Below are 23,205 nucleotides of genomic sequence, written 5' to 3'. Positions count from 1 at the left end.
GGACAGTTGGTCAGTTCTAGTTTCAGCTTCAAGATAGTGGTGGGCGACTTGTAGGCCTCTAGATGTTGTTAGATTATAACTCCTGTGTTCCCTAGATAGTCTAGCTAACAGTGAGCAATTATAAGAGGTTTGTAATCGAAAGCACCACAATCTACCCACTTCTACTTAGAGAGGAGTTTCACATTGTTTAGTAGGAGCAACTACAAATGAGTTTTAGTGAGGTGATGTAAGAAGCAACAAATGTTTGAGTCTCCATGGGGGTTTCCATTTAGAAATGCACAACAGTTCCTGAGCTTGCACTAACAGGGCTGAAGTTTTGTGGGTGGCAAAATGAACCTGTGTGACGTTCTAAAAGATACGTGATAAAATGCAAATTCTACCATGTCTCCAACCAAAGGCTTCTGGCAGCTTACCTTTGTGCTTGGGCTCTCATGAACTCCAGTCCCCAAAAGATGCTGGACTGGATTTGGACTACAAGGGGTGATCAAACAGACACATCTAGAACACATATGGAGCTTTCTTGCATATGTTATTTTTATACACAGTCCACATATACAAGTTTATGAGAGCTAAAGCAATATGGGCAGGTCGCAGTTAAGTCTGCAAAAAGAAATGAGGCAGAACTGATTCATGGGATCACCTATTCAGTAAGGTGAACTGGTGGTACAGAACTCTTGTGAAGATGCCTAGGTGTGCTTTTGTTTCTTTTAAAAAGAATCATAGAATAGCAGAAAAATGGAGTTGCAAGGAACCTATAATGCAATAGTCTCAAATCCTTGCTCAATAAGGTAAAGTTTCCCCTTGACAATTTGTCCAGTCGTGTCCAACTGTAGGGGGTGGTGCTAATCCTTGTTTCCAAGCCATAGAGACAGCGTTTGTCCACAGACAGTTTCCATGGTCAGGTGACCAGCACAACTAGACACAGAACACCATTACCTTCCCACTGTGGTGCTACTTATTTATCTAGTCACATTTTCACACGCTTTCGAACTGCTAGGTTGGCAGGAGCTGGGACAAGCGACAGGAGCTCACTCTGTTGCATGGATTCAATCTTACAACTGCTGGTCTTCTGACCTTGCAGCACAGAGGCTTCCGCAGTTTAACCTGCAGTGCCACCATGTCCTAAATCAAACAGTATCTGACAGATGAGTCTCTAATTTTGTCTTGAATGCCTTCACTGTTGGAGAGCTCATCAGCTCCCAAGGTAATTGGTTCCATTGTCAGACTGCTCTAAGTGTTAGGCCAGAAACATTTAACAAAGTGATCTCTGAGATTTTTCTGGATGCTGAATTCTGAATTCAGCATTATGCACAACAGCTTTCCTAGGCTTCAGCGGAATTATGAAGCACACACTGAGCCCTTCTCCTGGTCATCTTTTAACATAGGAAGCTGCCTTACATCAAATCAGTTGACGTGCCCATCTAGCCCAGTACTAGAACTGGATCTTAGTCAGATGTGTCTCCCATAACCAGCTGCCTGATCCTTTGGAGATACGAGGGACTAAACCCAAAATCTTCTGCATGCAAAGTATTTCCTTCCTGGAGTCATGCAAATTAGAGCTGTGGCAAAGGAAGAGGGGAGGAAAATTCTTTGGTTTTGGGTGAACATGAAAGGAGATTAAGATCTTGATTATGATCGATGCGAAATAACTCATTTAATGTACAAAAGGAATAAGAAAAACTAATTTAATAGCCTCTAAGGAGGGACTTTGCTCGCCATCCATTTGCTGTCCTAAGAAGCCATGCCGGGAAAGTATGCAATCTGTGCATGTCCCAGAACTATGTTATTGCTCTGCTAACATACAAGTAATAGGTAGTCTAGCTTAGTTTCTGCCGTTTTCTGGTTTGTTTCTCATGTGTCTTTATCTATGCATTGTGCTACAGTATTTGGAGAAAACCTTTTGTAACTTTTTGGAATATTTGCTTTTTCTCCTTTTAACGTATTATTTTCTCTTTTAATAAAATATGGGAATCCTTTCATATAGCTGTCTGGATTTTTGGCTGAGAGTGTTTGTGGTACTGAAAGCACACCTTGCTTTGACCATGATGCTGGGATTTTGGTGTGCATGTAAGTATAGTGGCAGCTCTACCTTGCAAGGCTGGTGCGTGTTCTAAGTGTGGATTTTGTTTGGGACTCCCTGGAAGCATGTTGAGCTTGAGCGGACATTAGTGTTTGGGAGTGATAAAGTCTCAGCCAGGCTCCATAGTCTTCTCTCCAGCTAGCTGTTTTCGAGACCACTGGTTCTTAACCTTGGGTTACTCAGGAGTTTTGGACTGCAACTCCCAGAAGCCTTCACCACCAGCTGTGCTGACTGGTGTTTCTGGGAGTTGCAGTTCAAAAGCATCCGAGTAACAAAGGTTAAGAACCACTGTTCTAGACTCACCAAGCTCAGGACAAGGATAGTGTAGCTGAGTGGCTATTGAGTTGGGCCCAGACCAGAAACCAACATACAAAAGATCTGCTTCCATCTTCTGGGCTGTAAACCCTGCCAAGCACAGATCATCTGCAGCCTATTCTGACAGACTGGAATAGACAATAAAAGGATTATTTTAAATAACATAAAGCAAGGACAGTGATCCTAACCCAAGTTATGCATTAGTATTCCATTCCTTATATATATATATATTCCTCTGAGTAGCTTTCCAAGCTGAGCTCTTTTGCCAAGTGATACCAAATGCCACAATGGTAAAGCTACATAGAATGTACCACCATGCATCTATCCTGACAGTCATTAAAAAAGGCAGGGGGGATGAAAAAAAATTGTGGGAACATAAGAATCTCTTCTTTAATAAGCATCAAATCTTGAAATGAAGCCAGAATTGAACAAGTAAATGGCTTTTTAAAGAAGGCTGCTGATAGAATCAACTCCAGAGGGAAGATGAGTGAGAATATAATGTCCTTGGACTTTTGAGGCTACTGTTAAATAATGATCTTGCACTTTCGCAACTGATAATGGCTTTTCTAAAGTCAAACGCCTATAACAGTGTTCTACTTTCTCTTGAGTATCCAAGTCTTTATTTTTGCAAGCTTTTGACTGGAATATCTAAATCAATACTGGCGGATAGAAAATTGTTATAATACCATGTGAGACCTTTTCAGTAAGGAGAACCAAGCTTGCCAAAGGAGAAACCACTATCAGCACAAAGGAAGCTTCTGGATTTAAGAGCCAGTGGGATCTCATTTAGAGACTAAGTTCTTGAAGCAAAACAGGTAGGAAACCAAACAAGTTATCTGCCCAAATTCAATATGAAATGGAATGACAATCAGGTGTTCCTTAAAAAGGCGGGGGAAATGCCCCTCTCTATAATGCTAAATTTGGTGACTATCACAGAGGTTTAGACCTACTGAAATAAATCACACATAAGGTGGAAGAGTTTATCTATTAAATAGATAGTAGATCTTGTAAACTCCTCACCAGCACTTTCAAAGTAATATGGGAAAGATGCTCTTAAAAATCGCACATAGGTGTTACACCAAGGAGGAAGTAGATGGCCTCTCAAGTACTGCTTGGTGAAGAACTCAGGGGACTATTAATGAAAAGAGAAGCCTTAGGAATCCCCAGATTAATCTGAAATCTAAGCTGCAGAAGAACTGCCTGCTTCTTGTCCTGACCAATGCTTTGAATGGCCAGGAGTGAAGTTGGGAAAGCCTTTCCAAGGTGTGGATAATGTGCCAGACCTGGAAGACTGCCTTGTCTCGGACCCATCTGCACACCCCAAATTCTTGACAAATATGACTGAAGATCTCCTTGCATGTCTTGGATTAGTATCAGACAGGGACTTCTGGGATATGAGTTCAAATCTCCGCTAAGCCATGAAATCCACTGGGTGATCTTGGGCCAAGGATTTTGCCTCACAGTGACATACCTGACAATGGTCTTGTAAGGATAACATTGGGAAGAGGAGAGCCATACATGCTGTATTAAGTGCCTCAATTGAAAGACATTATATTAAATTCAACAGTGTTTTCCTCAGAAGATTTGGAGTCATTATTGAGTTAATCTGAGACAAATACAGTGCAGTTTACCCTACTCTACAAGGAAGCTGGATATATTGTTTAGAAAGAGGAAAAGCAGACAGGCATTCTGTGCTTGGCAGAAGTAATCTGAACATCCATTCTCTGTGTTTCATTTAGAGCCTCTGTCTGTCATCACTTATTAGCTTTTAGAAGCCACTATCTTGATTTTACAGCTGTCTTCTAAATCTATAGTAAGCCTTATTTCTGCCAGGAAGCTTATCAGCAAATAATAACCAGGTGGTTGGCAGTCACATGTTTAGACAGACTAGAGGTTATTTAGCCCACTGGTTCTTAACCTTGGGTTACTCAGGAGTTTTGGACTGCAACTCCCAGAAGCCTTCACCACCAACTTTGCTGGCTGGGGTTTCTGGGAGTTGCAGTTCAAAAACATCCAGGTAACAAAGGTTAAGAACCACTGATTTAGCCTAGAAACCTTTGTCAACAGTGACAATCTTCTTGTTACCTGGTCTAATTGAGAAGGACTGTACAAAATTATTTCCTCTTTATGCATTTTATTCACTATCGTCTCTCAGTTGTTTCAAGGACTATTGAGTATGATATAAATACCATAACAATAATTGGGGCTGAGCAAGGAATTGTGAATACATATACATTCACCCTATAAAGAAAAAAAGAGACTTTCCAAGGGCGAGTTTGCTTTACCCTCAGCTAAGAAAGATAGGAAGGAAGGAAGTCATTCAGTCTTGGTGATGGGCTTTGCTTGCTATTTCTGAGTGTGTGTTGGCAGCTCTTCTGCATCAGTTCAAGCAATCACATGCCTGAACTGATACAAAATGATACATTTTTGAAAAAAGTAATAGCCCCAATGGCAGAGGAAAAAATTACAGATGAGTGGGGGAACTCCAAGATTATTCATATTTCCTTTTGTGCCATGTGATCAAAGGGAAAAATATCAAATTAGCCCACCCCAAACTTGCAGCATTTCCTGCATTTTTCCCAGTGTAGTCAAGTCCTTCCTTTGGAACAGTCAAATGCAATGAGAACCTGCTCTGGCATCCATCCATTTGGGATAGCATACATCTTGGTGCCTTGTGTGATACTCTATGCTGGATTACAGCTCTCATCATCTCCAGACTAATCCCCATGACAGATAACAATCTGTTGCTTTGAGATGATGGGAACTGTAATTCATCTGGATGCCTCCTGACTACTTCTGCATGACTTCCACTCTCCTTGTGAAACTGATAAGATGTCAACATTTTCAGCAGACATTGTCTTGAGAACAGCATCATTCTTGAAGGCTTGCTTGATGAGCATGCTGGAAACCTTTGGATGTAGCTGCTCCAAACTGATGAATCCAACAGCCACTAAGAGATTAAACCTCACTTGGGGAAGATGAGTTGAAATCATTCACTGCCTACAGATGACTGAACACATCTGCCATGTCCTTGGCCATGAATTTCCAAATAGCTGGTGAAAGCTCATTTACAATACATTCAGAGAAGAGTGAACACAACTATGGAGGGACAGTGAAGGGTTAGACAGGGGAATTAACTACTCAGCCTTTTTTAAAAGGCACAGCTAGGTTTTTATCAAACTCTAGCTGTGACTGCAATCCCTAACATTTTCCATGTGTTCAGGGATGAATGATTCCACACCTGACCAACACACATTATATGGTTCCTTTGTGCACAGCCATATACACACACGGCTCTTAACACAACAGTGGGTAATTGTACCCCTTCAGATGTTGTTATACTTGCATCATCTGCCACCACTGGGTACTTTGAATAGAACTAATGGGAGTTGCAGTATAACATATGGAGGGCCACAGATGTTTGCCTACCACCACTGCACATGACTTGAACCATTTCAAGTGTGTGTGTGCACATGTGTGCATGCATACATGTGTGTGTTAAGTGGCAATCCCTGCTTCAACCTATGTTTATTCATCAAAATGTGCAGACACAGCCCTGCATGCACATCAGAATGTGTGGACACAGCCCTGCACTTTTCTATGCCTACAGGAAAGCACAGAAAGGTCTTTCCATTTGAGGGAAAGAGTTTCCAATCACTTGGAGAGAACACTCAACTACAAGGGCTCAACTGATGGCTAAGATCCCAATAGAGAATCCTAGCCTCTGAGAGCTAGTCAAAATCATCAACAGTGCAAACACCCAACTTTCCCCCTTAAGCACATTTGTTCACAAACTGAAATAGCCAGGCTTCAGTCACTTACACAAGGAACACTACTCACAGCATGAACAAACCTCTGAATGATGGAGCAAGCGATGGCCCAGCAGCTTTTTCTATAGGCTTATTGTTTTCCCCAGGCAGTTTCCTGATATGGTCTGATTTAAGCAGTTCTTTGTAATGGTGCCTGTGTTAAAATAAAGGCCTCTGTGTAAGGTAATCCTCTCAGAGATACAGGAGGCGATTAACTTGCACTTTCAGTTTCTAAAACTCAATCGGCTTTTGTGCACTTTGGAGTTTAATTAGGTGGTGATTGGAGACTTTGCCATATTAATTCAGTGCACTGCAAGAGTGTGTCAATGGTAGCTCACATTCCTGTCCAATGTGAACCTCTTTGATCGAGCATTATTTCATTTTTATGTTACCACTACTTCTCCAGGAGAGATAATGGATAGAAAATTGGTATCTTTTGCTGGATCTCTTTTTTCCCCAAACACAATATAGTGTAATCAACATTTCAGGCATTTATATATTAAGCAACAATACAGTCAAATAAAAGATAAAAACCAACTTTAAACAGGGAAAGATAAGAATGTAGAAAGTAGTCTTTGTCTATTAGCTAAAGTAGTACAGTACTTTAAGCATGTGCAGCAGATTTGCTTTTTTCCCCTTTTGGGTGGAGGACACCTAAGCAACATTACAAACTGCTTTAAAAACCTGCCTTAATTTCAGAACAAGTTTTTGCATACATTAGTGTAAAGGGATGTTTGAGAAAGCATGAGTTCAAAGCTCCCCTGGATATGTAGTTAGCAACATAATTGTTTGGATCCAGGTTGACAGTGAAACACCCAAGACCTTTATAACAATTATAGTATACACAGAAACAGAGGAGAAACTGAGAAATTCGCAACATGAAACCTGTATGTTGTATAGCTCTTCAGACCTTGCCCCTGTTGAAAAAGGGAGAGGTAAAACAGTCAAAGGGTATCTGGTCTGAAACAAGCAATAAAAGTTGCATTTCCTAGATGTCCCTTCTCTGCGGGGTCAGAGTCCCAGCTAGCTTTCTCTGACTTATGTAAACAAGCTTCCATGCAGAAGGAACCAGTGTATTATTTTGTTCTCTGGCAAGGCTAGGCATTGGTACACTGAATCTTCATCTCCACTTGTCCACTTACACTGGCTTATGCATGACATTGTCAGGACTCAGCCCTACAGACCAACTGTAGGGCTGAGTCCTGACAATGTCATGCATAAGCCAGTGTAAGAACTTGGATGAGCCCCATGGTGAGGCTGCTGAAGGAGGTGATCTCCGGAGCCATTGGAAGGTTCTGCAGAGGTCGCAGCAGTGGCAGAGGAGTGAGTGGACAATCTGGCCCCTTGGGGCAGGACCCTCGTTATGTCCACCTGTATGGGGGTATTCGTATTTGTATACGAATATCCCCCATCTCTAATGCACATACATATGAATGCTTCTTAATTTCACTCAGAAGTAACATCTACAACATTTCTACAAACTAAGGCAGGCACAGTGATAATTCAGGATTAGTACAAACCTATTAAGTACGACACCCCTACATGGCCATTTTATGCATTTTTTTACCATCATTACATTGTGTTTTACAAAGAATGTGCAAGCATGCACAGCATTTTTGTCAGTTCTTTTATCCCCTAAAAAGGGGTGGGATTGGTTTTGAAAGTTTCCAGATTCAGTGCCCTAATTATTTCAATTATTTACAGAAGTCCTTGAGACTTAAGCAAAGCAGCTTGAAACAAGTGTACATTGGAATCCGCCAAGAGTTATTTGGATATTACAATTTTCCAGATTGGAAGAACTTATTTTTAAACCTTCAAAACAGTCACCATGCAAGAAATGGGAACAGAGATTCTCAGTGCCAGATCAAAAAACTGCTAATTGGCATTTTAAGCTTTCACACTTCTTCTAAACTCTTCTACAACTAATCCTGCTTTTCAAGAGGGAAGAAGAAAGTGAATGAAGAGAAAGAGAGAGACACAAAATATAAATAAACACCATTACTGGGGAAGTAGAGTATGATGAGTGACATAACTGAACAGATGTCAATGCACAATATGGAGGAGACTGCGTACAAAGGCTGTGAATTCCAAGCATCAATCTCTTGTACTCAGATAATGCTGCAATACCTGGAAGCTATATCAATAGACCAGATCCGCAAACATATATTTTCCTGTTTTCAGTACCTTCTGAAGCAAAGTTACATGAACTTCAAGGAAGAATGGTGCCTATAAGCTGCTTGAGAAATAAAAAAAATAAAGAAAAACTAGTTTGCTTGAATAGAATGTGAACAATGTCTTTCTTCCCAAACAGACACAAATGCATACATACATGCATACACACTCACACTAAGTGTTTACACAGACATCTCAATCAGTTGGAAGAAGAAAGCTGAACACTTCCAAAGTTTCTGTGTCATTTCTATAGGTTCCCTCATTAATTAACATAGAGAGTGACTTTTCATGCCAGCATGTGGATGGGCTTGCCTGAGAACTTCCTGGTATAGTCACTAGCTGACTGGAATACAGGTACAAACACTGTCACTTGCAATTTTGTTCAAATTCTCTGATGTACATGAATGGATGTTGAACAGGTTGCTGTATGTGCCATTCTTGCTCCTCCCCCATACAGGTAAAATGCTTCAAATGTTTGGTCCAGAAATGCAGGCAAAGGACAGGAAAGAGTGGTGGGTTCACTGATGAATCAGCTTGGCAGGACTGCAGCAAGGACACTGAGACATTACAGAGCATGAAAGGGAACTTTGCTGTAAAGAAGGGTGATACAGCCCACCAGTGTGCCAAAACTAAACCTACATAATCCAATACAGAAACAAGCACACATTAGGCCAGCTGTATTAAGCTTTTAGCATAGCAACAGAAGCAGGTCACTCAGGCAGGCAAACTTCCTATCAAGCAAACACAGACTGCAGTGGTAGGAAAGGGAGGAAATCCATACCTGGAATTAGTAGCTGTAGTGGTCCTTAGGGAGGGGAAACCTTCTTTTTCCTAGCCTTCTCTTCATTTGATCCACATAGTTATTTTGTTGGGAGTTTGAGGATGCTGCCTCTTTCTTGATCAAACAAGCATTGACACAGCCTTCTAGTTTGGGGCCTGCCATATCACTGCAGTGTGAAATGCATTCAGACACCCATTCTCAGGCATTCTTGTTAATGATGACAATGCCAAGGAAAATTTCCTTATATGAAGGAAAAAGCCAAAGCAGATTACCTAAAGACTTCAGATTGTGCAAGCTGCCATCCTGGAAACCACAAGGAACTCAGAATGAAGAGGAGAAAAAACATCTGATCTCAAGGAAGAGAAGCGTATCTCCTTAGAAGGCGATCAGAAAAAGAGAAATGGAACACCAAAGCTTACTGCTATCAAGGTGGCCGAAGGACACAATCAAGTGATGAAGGCCCTTGGCTAAGAATGAAGCTCAGGGATGGGGTTTTGCAGACAACCCAGGGGCTACAACTGGCCCACCTGCACCAACAGGCTACAACTCCCGCTTTAAACAAAATGGGAAAGATCCATGGCAGTCCCCAAGAAACATTCCAGGAGAACTTGACTCTTTGAAGGCACAATTTTTGCTGGGAAACATTTCTTATGCAGCTTGCAGGCCAAACAACTCCCAAACCCTGGCTAGATAGATATGTGGTTTGTTTACTGTGACATTTGAACTTGGCAAGGAGCTTGATCGTTCATTTGCCTATCCTCTGACAAGCCAGAGGATTAATCCAAGGTTTACTCTATGGTTAATTTTTCGGCTTTTCGGAAGAGAAACAAGCTTCCTGCTGGACTTGCATATCACAATAAACAAACTGCAGTCCAAAGACCCTTGGTATGTTCAGCTACTTCCACTGGAACTGACAGTGATTAGGATAACCGGCATGGATGAACACATTTCTTCACCTGCTGCAAGTAGCAGATTCCTTAAATTTCATCTTGTTGTGATATCTGAATGAATATGGCCTATGACACAGTTAATACAATTGAAGTTTATATCAGCACCACATATGGCATAGAAGTTGACTACAACTCCTTTAGACACTATTTGAGCAAAGGATGCCCATTACTGGAATCGTTTTCACTTCCAGTGCTAGGAGAACACTCCAAAGACTCAGACTTTCCAAGCTATATCTGAAACCACAACAACATTACCTCAGAATGGTTATAGTCTCACTCCAATGCCTTTGTTCACTCTCCCAGGGATCCACTCTGATCCATTCTGATGTTTCTACTGCAAGCCGAGCCATTGCTATCCGATGTTTGGCTGTCACCAATCCTTGCTTGCCATAGTTGTCGTTAACTGGTGAAATTATGCCTCCAACCACTTGGTACTTTCCTTGGTAGGAGAAAAAAAATAACAATAAAAAATGTCCGTGCTTTATATCTGTTTTGTAATGGTGATAAATGAGAAACCCAAAAAACTGTGAAAAAAATAAAAAGCATTGTTCTCTCTCTTCTACGATTTAAACTGTTGAAAGTTCGATTACCAAAGTGTTAACTCCATTAGATAGCACTAAAAGGAAGAGTGGCTAAGCATAAAACTTCTGCAAATAGAAACATTTTTCATTTATAATGCACAGGATTAGACAGAATGAAGATAAGGTTAATGAATTTTTTGTTCAAGTAACTGTACCAGAACAGCTTCACAATAGCTCAGCTGAGGAATGTTTTAATTGACCAGCATTTATTTTTTGGTATCTAGTGCATACTAGTTAACAAGAAAGGCTTGTTCTCATGCTAAAGCAGCAACGCCGTGTTTCTGTACATGCTTTGTGCAACTGTATTTAACAGCACAAGGCAAAGTAAATCAGTCTAGATGGAAGAAAATGGTTAATAAAAGGTTGTTTAAACCAAGACTGGAATGCTATGGTGTGAGGTCTTTAACTGCTAACAGATCTTCATCCAGATGACTGAATATGATAATTAAAATGTGACAAGACTCTTTTATTTTTCCTCTGTACAAGACTTACTGCCAGGAAAAACCATGGAATTTTTAATGAAATCACCCTTTGAAGTGTTGGTGTAATTTAGGTTGTCAAAAATCAATTGAATAGTTCCTTAAGTCATAAAATACATCAAGTCAAGTAGTGAAGTAAAACTGCAGGAAGACAAGCTTTCCTCCATTTGTTTTCTAACACTTGCATTCTGGAAGACAATGTCTAGATACATAAAGAATCTCAAATATTCTCATGGATCAGTACTGGCAACAACATCAATCTGTAACTTTTTACACTCACAGTTGCTTACTATGAATATCTATTAACCTACATAATACAAATCAGTCCTCTAGCCTAGTACTGGTGACTGAAAAGGCAGCAGTTATCCAGGTTCTTGAGAAAGACCCTTGCACTTGCTATACAAGATGCTCTTAGCAGAAAGTAGCAGGAAGTGAATCTGGGACCTTATGAAAACATTGGCTAGAACCCTATTCATGATGATCCATGCTCATGGGGCTGATTATGTTATCAGTCATGGCTGTTCATTTACCACTGACTTAGTGCAAAGCACAACTCTAAGTGGTTTACAGCAACACAATGCAATAGTAGCCCAACCTCCCATTCACTCAACATGAAATATATCAACAACAATAAAATGTTTCTTCAGGAGCTGTAGGGGTGTGTGTGTGTGTGTGTGTGTGTGTGTGTGTGTGTGTGTGTGTGTGTGTGTGTGTGTGTGTGTGTGTGTGTGTGTACGTATCTGTCTGTCTGTCTGTCTGTCTGTCTGTCTGTCTGTCTGTCTATCTATCTATCTATCTATCTATCTATCTATCTATCTATCTATCTATCTATTTTATTTTCTGTGTATAAGACACCCTCATGTATAAGACACCCTTTCTAACCCAAAGTTTCTTTGTTCACAAGAAAGTGGAGGGTGAAAGCAGGGATCAAAGTGCTTCAATTCTTGCTTTCCCCTCCACGTTCCTTGCAAGAAAGTGGATGGGGAAGCAGGAATCATCAAAGTGCTTTGATTCCTGCTTTTCCCCTCCCCTTTTTTTGCAAGGAAAATACTTTTCCCTTCCACTTTCCTCGCAAGGAAGTGGAGTGGGAAAGCAGGAATCATCAAGGCACTTTGATTCCTGCTTCCTTCCTCCACTGTTCATGAAGAAAGTGGAGGGGGGGGAAGCACTTTCCTCACAAGAAAGTGGAGGGGGAAAGCAGGGATCAAAGCGCTTTGATCCCTCCCCCTCCTTACTTCAATGTATAAGACAACCCTCAATTTTTAATCTAAATATTTTAGAGAAAAGTATTGTCTTATACATGGAAAAATATGGTGTAGGTAGGTAGGTAGGTAGGTAGGTAGGTAGGTAGGTAGGTAGGTAGGTAGGCAGGCAGGCAGGCAGGCAGGCAGGCAGGCAGGCAGGCAGGCAGGCAGGCAGGCAGGCAGGCAGGCAGACAGACAACAGTTAATTTACTTTCTAAAGTTTTGGATTAATCAGATTTATTGCATTATTTTTTCCAGATTTGTGATTCTAAAAACTGTTCAGCATCTCCATTACTATTTTTCCTGACACCTGCCCCACCTGCCCACTATTATATAAAGCTGTTATCATTTAATAAGATCATACTGAATGAACATAAATAAGTAAAATCTTAACTGAAGTATTTTTTAATGTAAGCAATGAAATTAAAACAGGGACTTTTGAATGTAAGATAGAGAAAACCAAGAGAAAGACAGTAGGATGTCATGAAGAAAACCACAAATTCATTAGTGCATCTTTTCAGCAGTGGAATTTTTGCCTTAGCCTTAAAATAATGTGTTCAGTCTTAGTATCATTTATCTTGATCAGAGAAGATGCTGTAGAGTAACCAAGTGCAAAACACTTATGGAGGTCCTGCCTTACTGGCGTTCAATTCATGCACTTCTAGTCATTATCTTTAAAACCTGAAAGAACTGCTTCCTGCTACATGAATGTTCCCTTTTTCTCTAATAATCTGGGAAGGTTCTGCTTATTGCAGTTGCCTTTGTGATAACCATGTTAGTCTGCTGCAGCAGCAACAGAGAAAATTCCAGTACCTTAAAAATTGACACATTTATTATAGCATAACCTATTGTGGACATCTGTGAGAACTTATGCCGTTATAAATTTATAGCCTTTAAGGCACTACAAGATTCTTTCTTTGTTCCATATTTGAAATTGTTGCAGAGTTTTGAATGTTTGGGTAAAAAACCTCAAGCCGAGCAGTGGAAGTGCAGGAACTTACAGAGCAGAATTAGCTGCAGGTCTCCCCAGAATAGCCCACTATTTATTGTTTCATCAACTGGCCCTTAGAGTTTCAGTTACTCACTCTGAAACATTTACTCCCAGTTCTGAACAGATCCAAATCAGCATATTGTACAAAATGTGACTTACTTGCTTTCAACAACAGGCCTCGGCAGACAACATTCACATAACTGCACCAACTGCATAGCAGACTAGACAGAGAGGCAGAAAAGACACTTAAGCAGAAAGGTGTGTCTCTCTTTCAAATCAGAGCCAGGGAAAGAACAATTGATTATTACTGGTTTGCTTGACAATCACCCCAGCTCAGAAAAGTCCTAGCCAATCCTAGTTCAAAAAGCATACGAAGTTGAAATATCTCCAACACATTTTTGTTGTTGTTGTAATGCACAGTTTTGCACTGCCCTGACTAGAGATGGGCACTTGCCACAGTTTGGCATGGTTCAGCTCATCAGGCCCACAGGTGTAGTGCGGGCGCACCAGATTCCACATCCTGCCTCCTCCCACAGGCATTCCGTCAGCAGTGGCACAGGATTCCCAGCACTGCCTCCTCCTCTTAGTGGACACCCACAGGATGATGTGGGGCACAGACTCCAAGGTGCCTGCACAAAACCTATGGGACTGATCAGCTGAACTGCAGTAAATGCCTATCTTTAGCCCTAACCCTAGAAATCCATAACTATTCACTTGCAGTTGAAGAATTTTCTGTTCTGGTAGGATTTGAGCCTCCTGGACATGCAGTATGGCTTTCTTTTTCTATCGCTGTGTTGTTTGCACTTTGCACAAATTTACTGTCATTGAGTTCATTGCTAAATCTTCTACATTTATATTTAATTCTAAAATTAACTATTTTTAAAAAAACACTGCTAACTTTTAGAAAGGTTATTCACTATCACCAGCTTTGGGTACCTCTGATTAAGGCAAAAATTTGAGAGATACAGTATTACATTTAAATACATATTTCCTAGTTTCCTTTTTCTTACAGATGTTATCTTAAGGTCTTGCTTAACTGAAAATCACACAATAGAAATGGAATCCTAGCTCACACACAATTTCACAAATACCCTTGCCTCATGGCAGCCAGATCTGCCTGAAACTGCTCATTCTAGACAAAGTGAGCAAACCTCTAGCTACACCTAGCTGTCAGTTTACAACCCAAGAAAAGGTCATGAAAGAAGAAGTGCTTAATGTACCTACACTTACTTCAATCCCAGCCCTCCAAGATATTATGTAATAAATATATCCTTATCTGCTCTCCTGGTATGAGTCAGCTGATTGCTCAGAAGTCCACCAACATTTCAGAGTGGGCAGAAGTCTTAAAGTACTGTACTATTGAGCCTATTTTCTCAGCAGTTGCAATCATACATAAACTACCTTGGCAGATGATTTTTTTTACTCTGTTTTCAGTAGGTTCCAGTAAAGGGCTCTCTAGTTCTGCTGAGGTAACTTATGTTGCCACTTCAGATTCACACTCTAATAGAAAGTGCAAACTTTTCTTTAAAATGAAAATCTCAAGAGAGACCATAAAATTGCATCATGTTTATCACTGACCAATTACTCAAGGTCATATAGGCTACAATTACAGTTAGAAAATACAGTAATACAAATTCAGGAGCAGATGATACCTTTATTAAACCACTAAAAAAATCAAGTAAACAAGAAAGATAGCTTTCAATGATAATTCATTTCCTCAGGCTGTGCACCAAGTTCTTGTGGGTGGTTGAAAAAAGGATATACTTGTATTAGTCCCAAAGTTTCATGACAATTGTTGTGCCAGGTTAGCTTCTTGATATGGATACAGATGCAGTCTGCAAAAAGCTTTTGGGGAGAGGGTGTGATTTCAAACTTCTCCTCAGCCAGAATTTGGAATTTATCACCCAACTCTTTAACAAAGGACCACCAAACACTCTGCACTTCCTCTGACCCCCCCCCCTTTGGCCTTCTTTTTGATCTTCAAAGAATTTCTACCTGGTCTGGAAAAACAAGGTAATACTGAAGCATGGCAAGTCTTCATCAGAGCTGGGATTAAAAGTGTGGCTTTAGCAACCACACATCTCTTTTCTGAAATTCGTAAGTTAGAAAATAACCTCCTCCTTTCTGGGAGCAGAAGTTCAAAACAACTAGAGGACTGAATGTTCCCTTGCTAGCAGATCTGCCTCCTCCAAAGTGTTTGTAAGGGTTTTCAATTTGAAAAATAAAGGGGGGAGGGACTTAATTAGTCCTTTGATCCCTCTAAGGAATGTGGACAAGGCAATTTTGACATTTGTGAGGGACCCATAACACTCCTGAGAACAGCCATACTCAATCAATATTTTAATTGTTTTAAATATATTAATTACAGGGCACAAATGCATGTTTTTAATAAACATACTGCCTTTGGTTGGGCATGGAAGCAGCCTTCCAAGATCCATGGATAGGCATGTATAGCCCCTGGAAGTCTAGGAAGTGCCCTGTCTGAGCTAAAGGTTGTCTCTTCCAAATTGAGGCTCTGTTCAAATATTACTGCAGTGGTACAGTGGGGTCTCTACTTAAGAACATCCCTACTTAAGAACAATCCAACTTAAGAACAGCTCCATTTGCTAAATTTTGCTTCTACTTGAGAACAGAAATCCAAGATAAGAACAGGAAAAAAAACCTTTCCTGCTCTTTTTTTAACCTTAGGTCATCTTAGGTTAAAAAAATTCTCCCCCTAGTGGTAGAGTACGTATTAACCAGCTTTGCATTAGTTCCTATGGGAACTAATGCTTCAATGTACGAACGCACCTCTACATAACAAAAAAACAGCCAGAACTGATTAATTGGTTTTCAGTCCATTCCTATGGGAAATTTTGCTTCAACTTAAGAACGTTTCAACTTAAGAACACCATTCCAAAACCGATTAAGTTCTTAAGTAGAGGTTCCACTGTAGTTTCTATGGACGGAAAAGAGCAGATACAGATTAAATGGTTTTCAATGCATTCCTATGGGAAATGCAGATTCAACATAAGAACTTTTCAACTTGAGAACCACCTTCCAATATGGATTAAGTTCTTAAGTAGAGACCCCACTGTATTAAACATACAGAAGGGCATCCATGGCAAGGCTTAAAATCAGGAAAGAGGTTGTTCTTGCTCAGAATGAACCAAGCCCAGGCAATGCATGGCTGCTGGTCAGGAGGGAGTCATCTTATACTGAGGGTTTTTCAACCCATGCCAGGGTCACCTGATCACCAGTAGATGAAAGTCACCACTGATCTCTGTTAAGAGTCTTCTGGCCATGGAACCGAATGCTAATTCTGAGAGCTGGGGAATGGCTCTTTGACTAAAATCCATGTCCATCCCAACTGGAGTAGACCTACTGAAATTAATGATTTACTTATGGAAGTCATTTTGATTTTCATGCATCTGCTTTACCTAGGACTAACACTGCTTCTAATAATTGCTCTAATAATCATACCTCCTCAAAAAAGATCTTCAAATATGTACAGTACTGTTCAATCTTTCTTTTTCCAGAACATTATAGCTGGTACATGATTAATATACTGTACATAACACCTACAGAGATGGGCAATATTGAAAGTTTTAGATCCAATTCCTGTGTGCATGGTGGTATGCAGAAATCTTTCTCTGTTATGTTCTTCTGCTTGGTGAACAAATTTAGAAAGCTACTCTAGGAGCTGAAGCATAAAGTAATGAGTTTATATATTTACTTTATGTCTTACTGCACCCTGTAAGCTCCAGAGGTTTGATGAAGGCACTGTTTGGGGGCTTAAATAGAATTATCGCAGATTACACTCTAACCTTTTCTCTAGATTACATGGAAATATCTTATCATGGAGTATTTAATTTCCCCAAGTTTCATTCAGTAATGGAAAATCAAAGTTAAACTCATGCCAGCAACTGCTGTGACATTAATTAAATCTGACACTAACCTGGCACCTGGGATCAGCCAATTTCCTCTTTCAGTAGCATTGCTGTTGGTTTAAATATGATGTTATTCCTTGACAAAAGGAGGTGGGTGGAAAAGAACTATATTAAACAGTGTGTACCCTTTCTGTATCTATCAAGTATTTGGAATCTTAATGTGCATTCTCTGTTAATGAGGATTAAAGGAGAACTGCTAATTCAGCTGCTGTCAGAACAATACCCTGCTGCTAGGACAAACCTCACATTTGCTGGTAAGCAATGGACAGCTGGCTGTTACGGTACAGGTTCCAAGTAGAAAGGACAGGAAAAAAAGGCACAGCTGGACAGGTAACTCTGCAATGCGTTCTTACAGTGAACATTTTATCATTTGTTGACTACTTCCAAAGAAGACAACTGGGTCATTATAGCCAAAATAAGTATGACATTTGGAAAGGATGATGCCCAGATGGCTCCTAATGCTCTAGGACAGAGCTGATCCTTTGGAGAATTGCTACAATGACCTACCTCCAGGCACACACCATTTTCTTGCAGCTTAGCTCAATATGATTCAGCAGCAAAGCAAAACAATGCCTCACTCTCTACATAAGGAACAGTTTCCCCTATGATTTACTACTCAAAGTAAGATGGTTCCACCTTTGCTGCATTCTGCAATAATGACACAATTGACTTGAAAGTCACAGATTTGTTATCAGTTAATTTCAGCTTTCAGTAGTCTAACTAATTCTCACCCTGTATGTGACCATGGATACTCCAGAACAGAAAACTCCTGAGCTGAAGAAACATTACCAATAGGATTGAAATTTACAAATTGGATTAAATAATCCTTGGAAAAATTTGAAAGATGACATTAACAGTGACACTGGAAGCAGCTTGTTTGATCTCGTGGCCTTTGGCATGCAACATCCTTCTACACTTGTATTATGAACATTTCCATTAAGCTGCTTGGAGATGATTTCATGGTAAGATGCTACCAAAATGCTAATAACACCCAGGTCTATTGCTCCTTATCACCTCACACAAAGAGAGCAGTTGAGACCTTTCAATACTCCAAGAGCTTAGTAATGGGACAGACAGCTAGCACACAATATCTGAAAGATTTGCTAATTGCCAATTGTTTACAGAACCAGATTCAAGAGGGTGCTTTCAATATCGAAGCCCTAAAAGGCTTGGTTATCTAAAGGACCCCATGTTTGCTTATGAATCTGTCTGGACGTTAAGATCTTCTTGAGAGTACTAGCTAGAGACGGGGTATTCGTATACAAATACAAATATCCACGCACATGTGGCATTAATGAGGGTCTAGCACCACTCCCGGCAGGACAAGCCTCACTGCAAGGTCAAAGAGTGGTGAGCGGATCACGCGCTGTGGAGCCATTGGTAGAATTGCGCCGTCCACATCCGCAGCTGATCGGTAAGTGGACCGTCCGGTCCCATAGGGCTGAACCCTCATTAACAACCACTTGTGCGGGGATATTCATATTCATATACAAGTACAAATACCCCCATCTCTAGTACTAAGAGCTGCAGAGACTACTTGAGAGGTGCACAAGAGAAGGCATTATCCTACATGGCTCCCAGATAGCAGAATATAATCCCTTCAGCACTTTAAAAAGCTCCTCTCTCAGCAATCTTAGCAAAGATATAAAGAAATGTTCTTTAGAACTTGCTTTTGGCAGTGTTTAACTGATTCTGATGAACTGAACTATTGGTAGATTTACTTATTTTAACAGTGTTATGGTCTTGTTTTTATTTGATTTTAATAATTTTATGGTTGAACTTGTTTTTACTGTGGTTTTCGTTATGTTTTATGACTACAGGACATCTGGAAGACTACCTGGTATTACAACGGTAGGTCATACATACATACATACATACATACATACATACATACATACATACATACATACATACATACATACATACATACATACATACATACATACATACATACATACATACATACATAATTTTTGTCCTTATGATATCAACCTCAACATGACAATTTCCAACACAATAAACAAATGTAGACAAATTCTTGCAAAACACACTCACTAAATAAAATGATTTGTGTACTGCTGAGATGCTGATAGGATGATCTAAGATTTAGCCGTGAACAGAATTTGACAAAGAACTTCTGCCAAAACAACAACAACCAGCTGACAATGCTTCTTAGCTTTTTGTAGCCTTATCTCTAACTCCTGTCCATCTAGAGGGAAAAATAGAAACAATACATTTATGAAAGAAGGCATACTCCACTTGTCTTGTTTGAGAAGGAAAAGAATGTAGAGGGACATAGCAAGCCCTATAATATTACATTATAAGGCACTCATCTTTCAAATTATTGGTCTGATGAGGAGTCTTAAGCAATCTACATATAGTTCCTGAATTTTTTAGGCTATGAGCTGGCATCTGAATGGCTGAGTTTACTGCCAGTCTCAATCTGGTGTAAATCACTAAAATTAAAAATGGAATCTGTGTGTAGCTAAAATGCTATGTAGCTTTTTGGTGTGCAGTGACCAACTTGTAGCTGCTCTCTCTGTTTCTTGAACGAGCAAGGTATGAACAGGATGAAAAGATGTGAAACTTTCCCGTAGCAGTGTCACCCTCTCTCTTCAGGTTAAAAAAAATTGTTGGGGGGGGGGAGTCAGCACAGAGAGGAAGCTAGAAAGAAGTAAGCCACTGCTACCTAGCAGTTAACAAACTGAAATAAAACAAAACCTGGGGCAGCCAGTACAGCAGGGAACCGTTGAGAGACATCTTGACTATTGTGTCCTCAAACCTACCAGAATTTCTGCCAAATTCTGGTATTGCCTTTTGTGTATGAAATTATAGAAGGCAATACCAGCTTCTGGTGTTTTTTATGAAACTATACTTAGTTATCAAACTCTTTGCCTTTATTCTCTTCACTTTTTTTTTTCACTTCCTTCGAGTTCGGACCATGTAGCTCAAATAGATATTCATCCTATCTGGGTAGTGATTTTGGTGTATAAGGATACTGCAGAAATTCTCTCAAGACCAAAATATGAAGCCTTTGTGCATGTTAGTAATAGTCCACATTGAAAAAGAGAATACATCAAAAAAGGAGACCAAACACAAACACAGAGAGATATATAAACGTGTTACGTGTATCTAACACTGTATTCTAGATGAATGATTGTCTGCTGCTATATTTCCCCACTTAATTTGAGCACACTCTATCTTACATTCTTCTCATTTTGTAGCCCAGAACACTCCACAGAGAAAAAAGTATGAAAGCCTTTAGTATTGAGAGATTTGCGAAAGGATATTTGGCACCATCCGCACAGGACTAAAAAAGCACTTGTAGAACAAGGGATCGAATCACATTACAGAGTGGTGGTGGTGGAATCTAACCAAGCATGACAAAGCGTGAAAAGTTAAATGCAGTTTCGTATAAGTAATAATAAAATGAAAAGGGTGCTTCATTCTCCTAGCTATCCATTATAGCTATATCAATGGTATTTAAGAAAGAACTTCATAAAAACCAGCCCACTGTATGAACAGAACACATAGACATTCATCTAAAGTATGCAGACAAAGTTGCTTAGCAGAGATTCAGATGAAGAGAACAAAACTGTATACAATGGTAAATATAAAAAAGTATAGAATTTTATACAAAAAGTATAGAATTTTGCCAGAGGGCTATCTTCCGCTGAGCAATAGAAAGGAACAGAAAACAACACTCATGGCTATTCAGTTTCCTTCAGTGTTTCACTAAACTAGTGAAATGCACACCTATGTGTGAGAGTGTAGTAGTGAGTAGCAATTTTTAAAAACATGCACTGAACACAAGGAATCACATCCATCACATTCAGATCTATACACAACTTGGATCACAGAGATGAAATACAAGAATTAATGGAATTCAATTGAAACAAAGACATATGCAAAGAGGTATAGCTAGTCCATGTTAAATGTATTTAGATCCCACTAAAATCAGACTAAAACTATTATGTGTTAAACTTTACTGATATCAGTGGAAAAACAATAATCTAATCTGGATTTAATATGCCTTTTATTAAAATCTCACTAATGTCAACAAGAAATACCACTAACCTTGTCTGGATTCAGCATGCTTTCTCAATGTCAGGAGCCTTTTGTCTATCACTGATAACCACTTGGGAGAAACTACAAGTAAAGTGTAAGTATATTACATTACAATTGCAATTTTAAGTACTTGTTGTTTAGACGTTAAGTCGTGTCCGACTCTTTGTGACCCCATGGACCAGAGCACACCAGGCCCTCCTGTCTTCCACTGCCTCCCGGAGTTGGGTCAAATTCATGTTGGTAGCTTCAATGACACTGTCCAACCATCTTGTCCTTTGTTGTCCCCTTCTCCTCTTGCCTTCACACTTTCCCAACATCAGGGTCTTTTCCAGGGAGTCTTCTCTTTTCATGAGATGGCCAAAGTATTGGAGCCTCAGCTTCAGTATTTTTAATGTTGAGCTTCAGATCATTTTTTGCGCTCTCCCTTTTCACCCTCATTAAGAGGTTCTTTAATTCCTCCTCACTTTCTGCCATCAGAGTGGTATCATCTGCATATCTCAGGTTGTTGATATTTCTTCCGGCTATCTTAATTCTGGGTTGGGATTCCTCCAGTCCAACCTTTCACGTGATGTATTCTGCATATAAGTTAAATAAGCAGGGGGGCAATATACAGCCTTGTTGTACTCCTTTCCCAATTTTGAACCAATCAAAGTTGTTCCATATCTAGTTCTAACTGTTGCTTCTATCCCGCGTATAGATTTTTCAGGAGATAGATAAGGTGATCAGGCACTCCCATTTCTTTAAGGACTTGCCATAGTTTGCTGTGGTCCACACAGTCAAAGGCTTTTGCATAGTCAATGAAGCAGAAGTAGATGTTTTTCTGGAACTCTCTGGTTTCTCCATAATCCAGCAAATGTTAGCAATTTGGTCTCTAGTTCCTCTGCCCCTTTGAAATCCAGTTTGTAATTCTGTGAGTTCTCGGTCCACATACTGCTAAAGCCTACCTTGTAGGATTTTGAGCATAGCCTTGCTAGCATATGAAATGAGTGCAATTGTATGGTAGTTGGAGCATTCTTTGGCACTGCCCTAATTGGGATGTAGACTGATCTTTTCCAATCCTCTGGCCACTGTTGAGTTTTCCAAACTCGCTGGCATCTTGAGTGTAGCACCTCAACAGCATCATTTTTTAAGAATTTAAATAGTTCCACTGGAATGCCATCACCTCCACAGGCCTTGTTGTTAGCCATGCTTTCTAAGGCCCACTTGACTTCACTCCCCAGGATGTCTGGCTCAAGGTCAGCAACCACACTATCTGGGCTGTCTGGGGGATATCCAAATCTTTCTGGTATAATTTCTCTGTGTATTCTTCCCACCTCTTTTTGATGTCTTCTACTTCTGTTAGGTCCCTATCATTTTAGTCCTTTATCATGTCCCTCTTTACACAAAATGTTCCCTTAATATCTCCAATTTTTTTGAACAGATCTCTGGTTTTTCCCTTTCTATTATTTTCCTCTATTACTTTGCACTGTTCATTTAAGAAGGCCATCTGGTCTCTCCTTGCTATTCTTTGGAAATCTGCATTCAATTTTCTGTACCTTTCCCTGTCTCCCTCGCATTTTGTTTCCCTTCTCTTCTCTGCTATTTGTAAGGCCTCATTGGACAGCCACTTTGCTTTCTTTTATTTCCTTTTCTTTGGGATGGTTTTCGTTGCTGCCTCCTGTACAATGTTATGAGCCTCCATCCACAGTTCTTCAGGCACTCTGTCCACCAAATCGAGTTCCTTAAATCTGTTCTTCACTTCCACTATGTAGAGGGATAATTTCACTAGTTTTGTGTTTTCACTCTATCTTTTAGTTACTTTGCACT

At 40.0% G+C, this 23,205-nt stretch overlaps 1 protein-coding gene across 6 annotated transcripts in view; it reads right to left on the bottom strand.

Moving 5' to 3' along the window:
* Positions 1-23,205, bottom strand: part of NMNAT3 (nicotinamide nucleotide adenylyltransferase 3) — a 46,982-nt gene that overhangs the window by 2,278 nt on the left and 21,499 nt on the right. For 3 of the 6 annotated variants that reach the window (XM_020793157.3, XM_078389219.1, XM_078389220.1), the window contains exons 3-4: positions 10,363-10,546; positions 6,249-6,358 (exon numbers count right to left, since the gene is read on the bottom strand). In XM_020793157.3, the coding sequence (XP_020648816.3) occupies positions 6,249-6,358; positions 10,363-10,546 (294 nt within the window). Of the gene's footprint in view, positions 1-6,235; positions 6,359-7,089; positions 7,122-10,362; positions 10,547-23,205 lie in introns of those variants that run through there. The other 3 variants (XM_078389223.1, XM_078389221.1, XM_078389222.1) reach the window with 3 other exon arrangements.

Source organism: Pogona vitticeps, chromosome 3, assembly GCF_051106095.1.
Source record: "Pogona vitticeps strain Pit_001003342236 chromosome 3, PviZW2.1, whole genome shotgun sequence".
NCBI classification, from domain to species: domain Eukaryota; kingdom Metazoa; phylum Chordata; class Lepidosauria; order Squamata; family Agamidae; genus Pogona; species Pogona vitticeps.
This window is presented reverse-complemented; position numbering and strand designations above follow the sequence as displayed.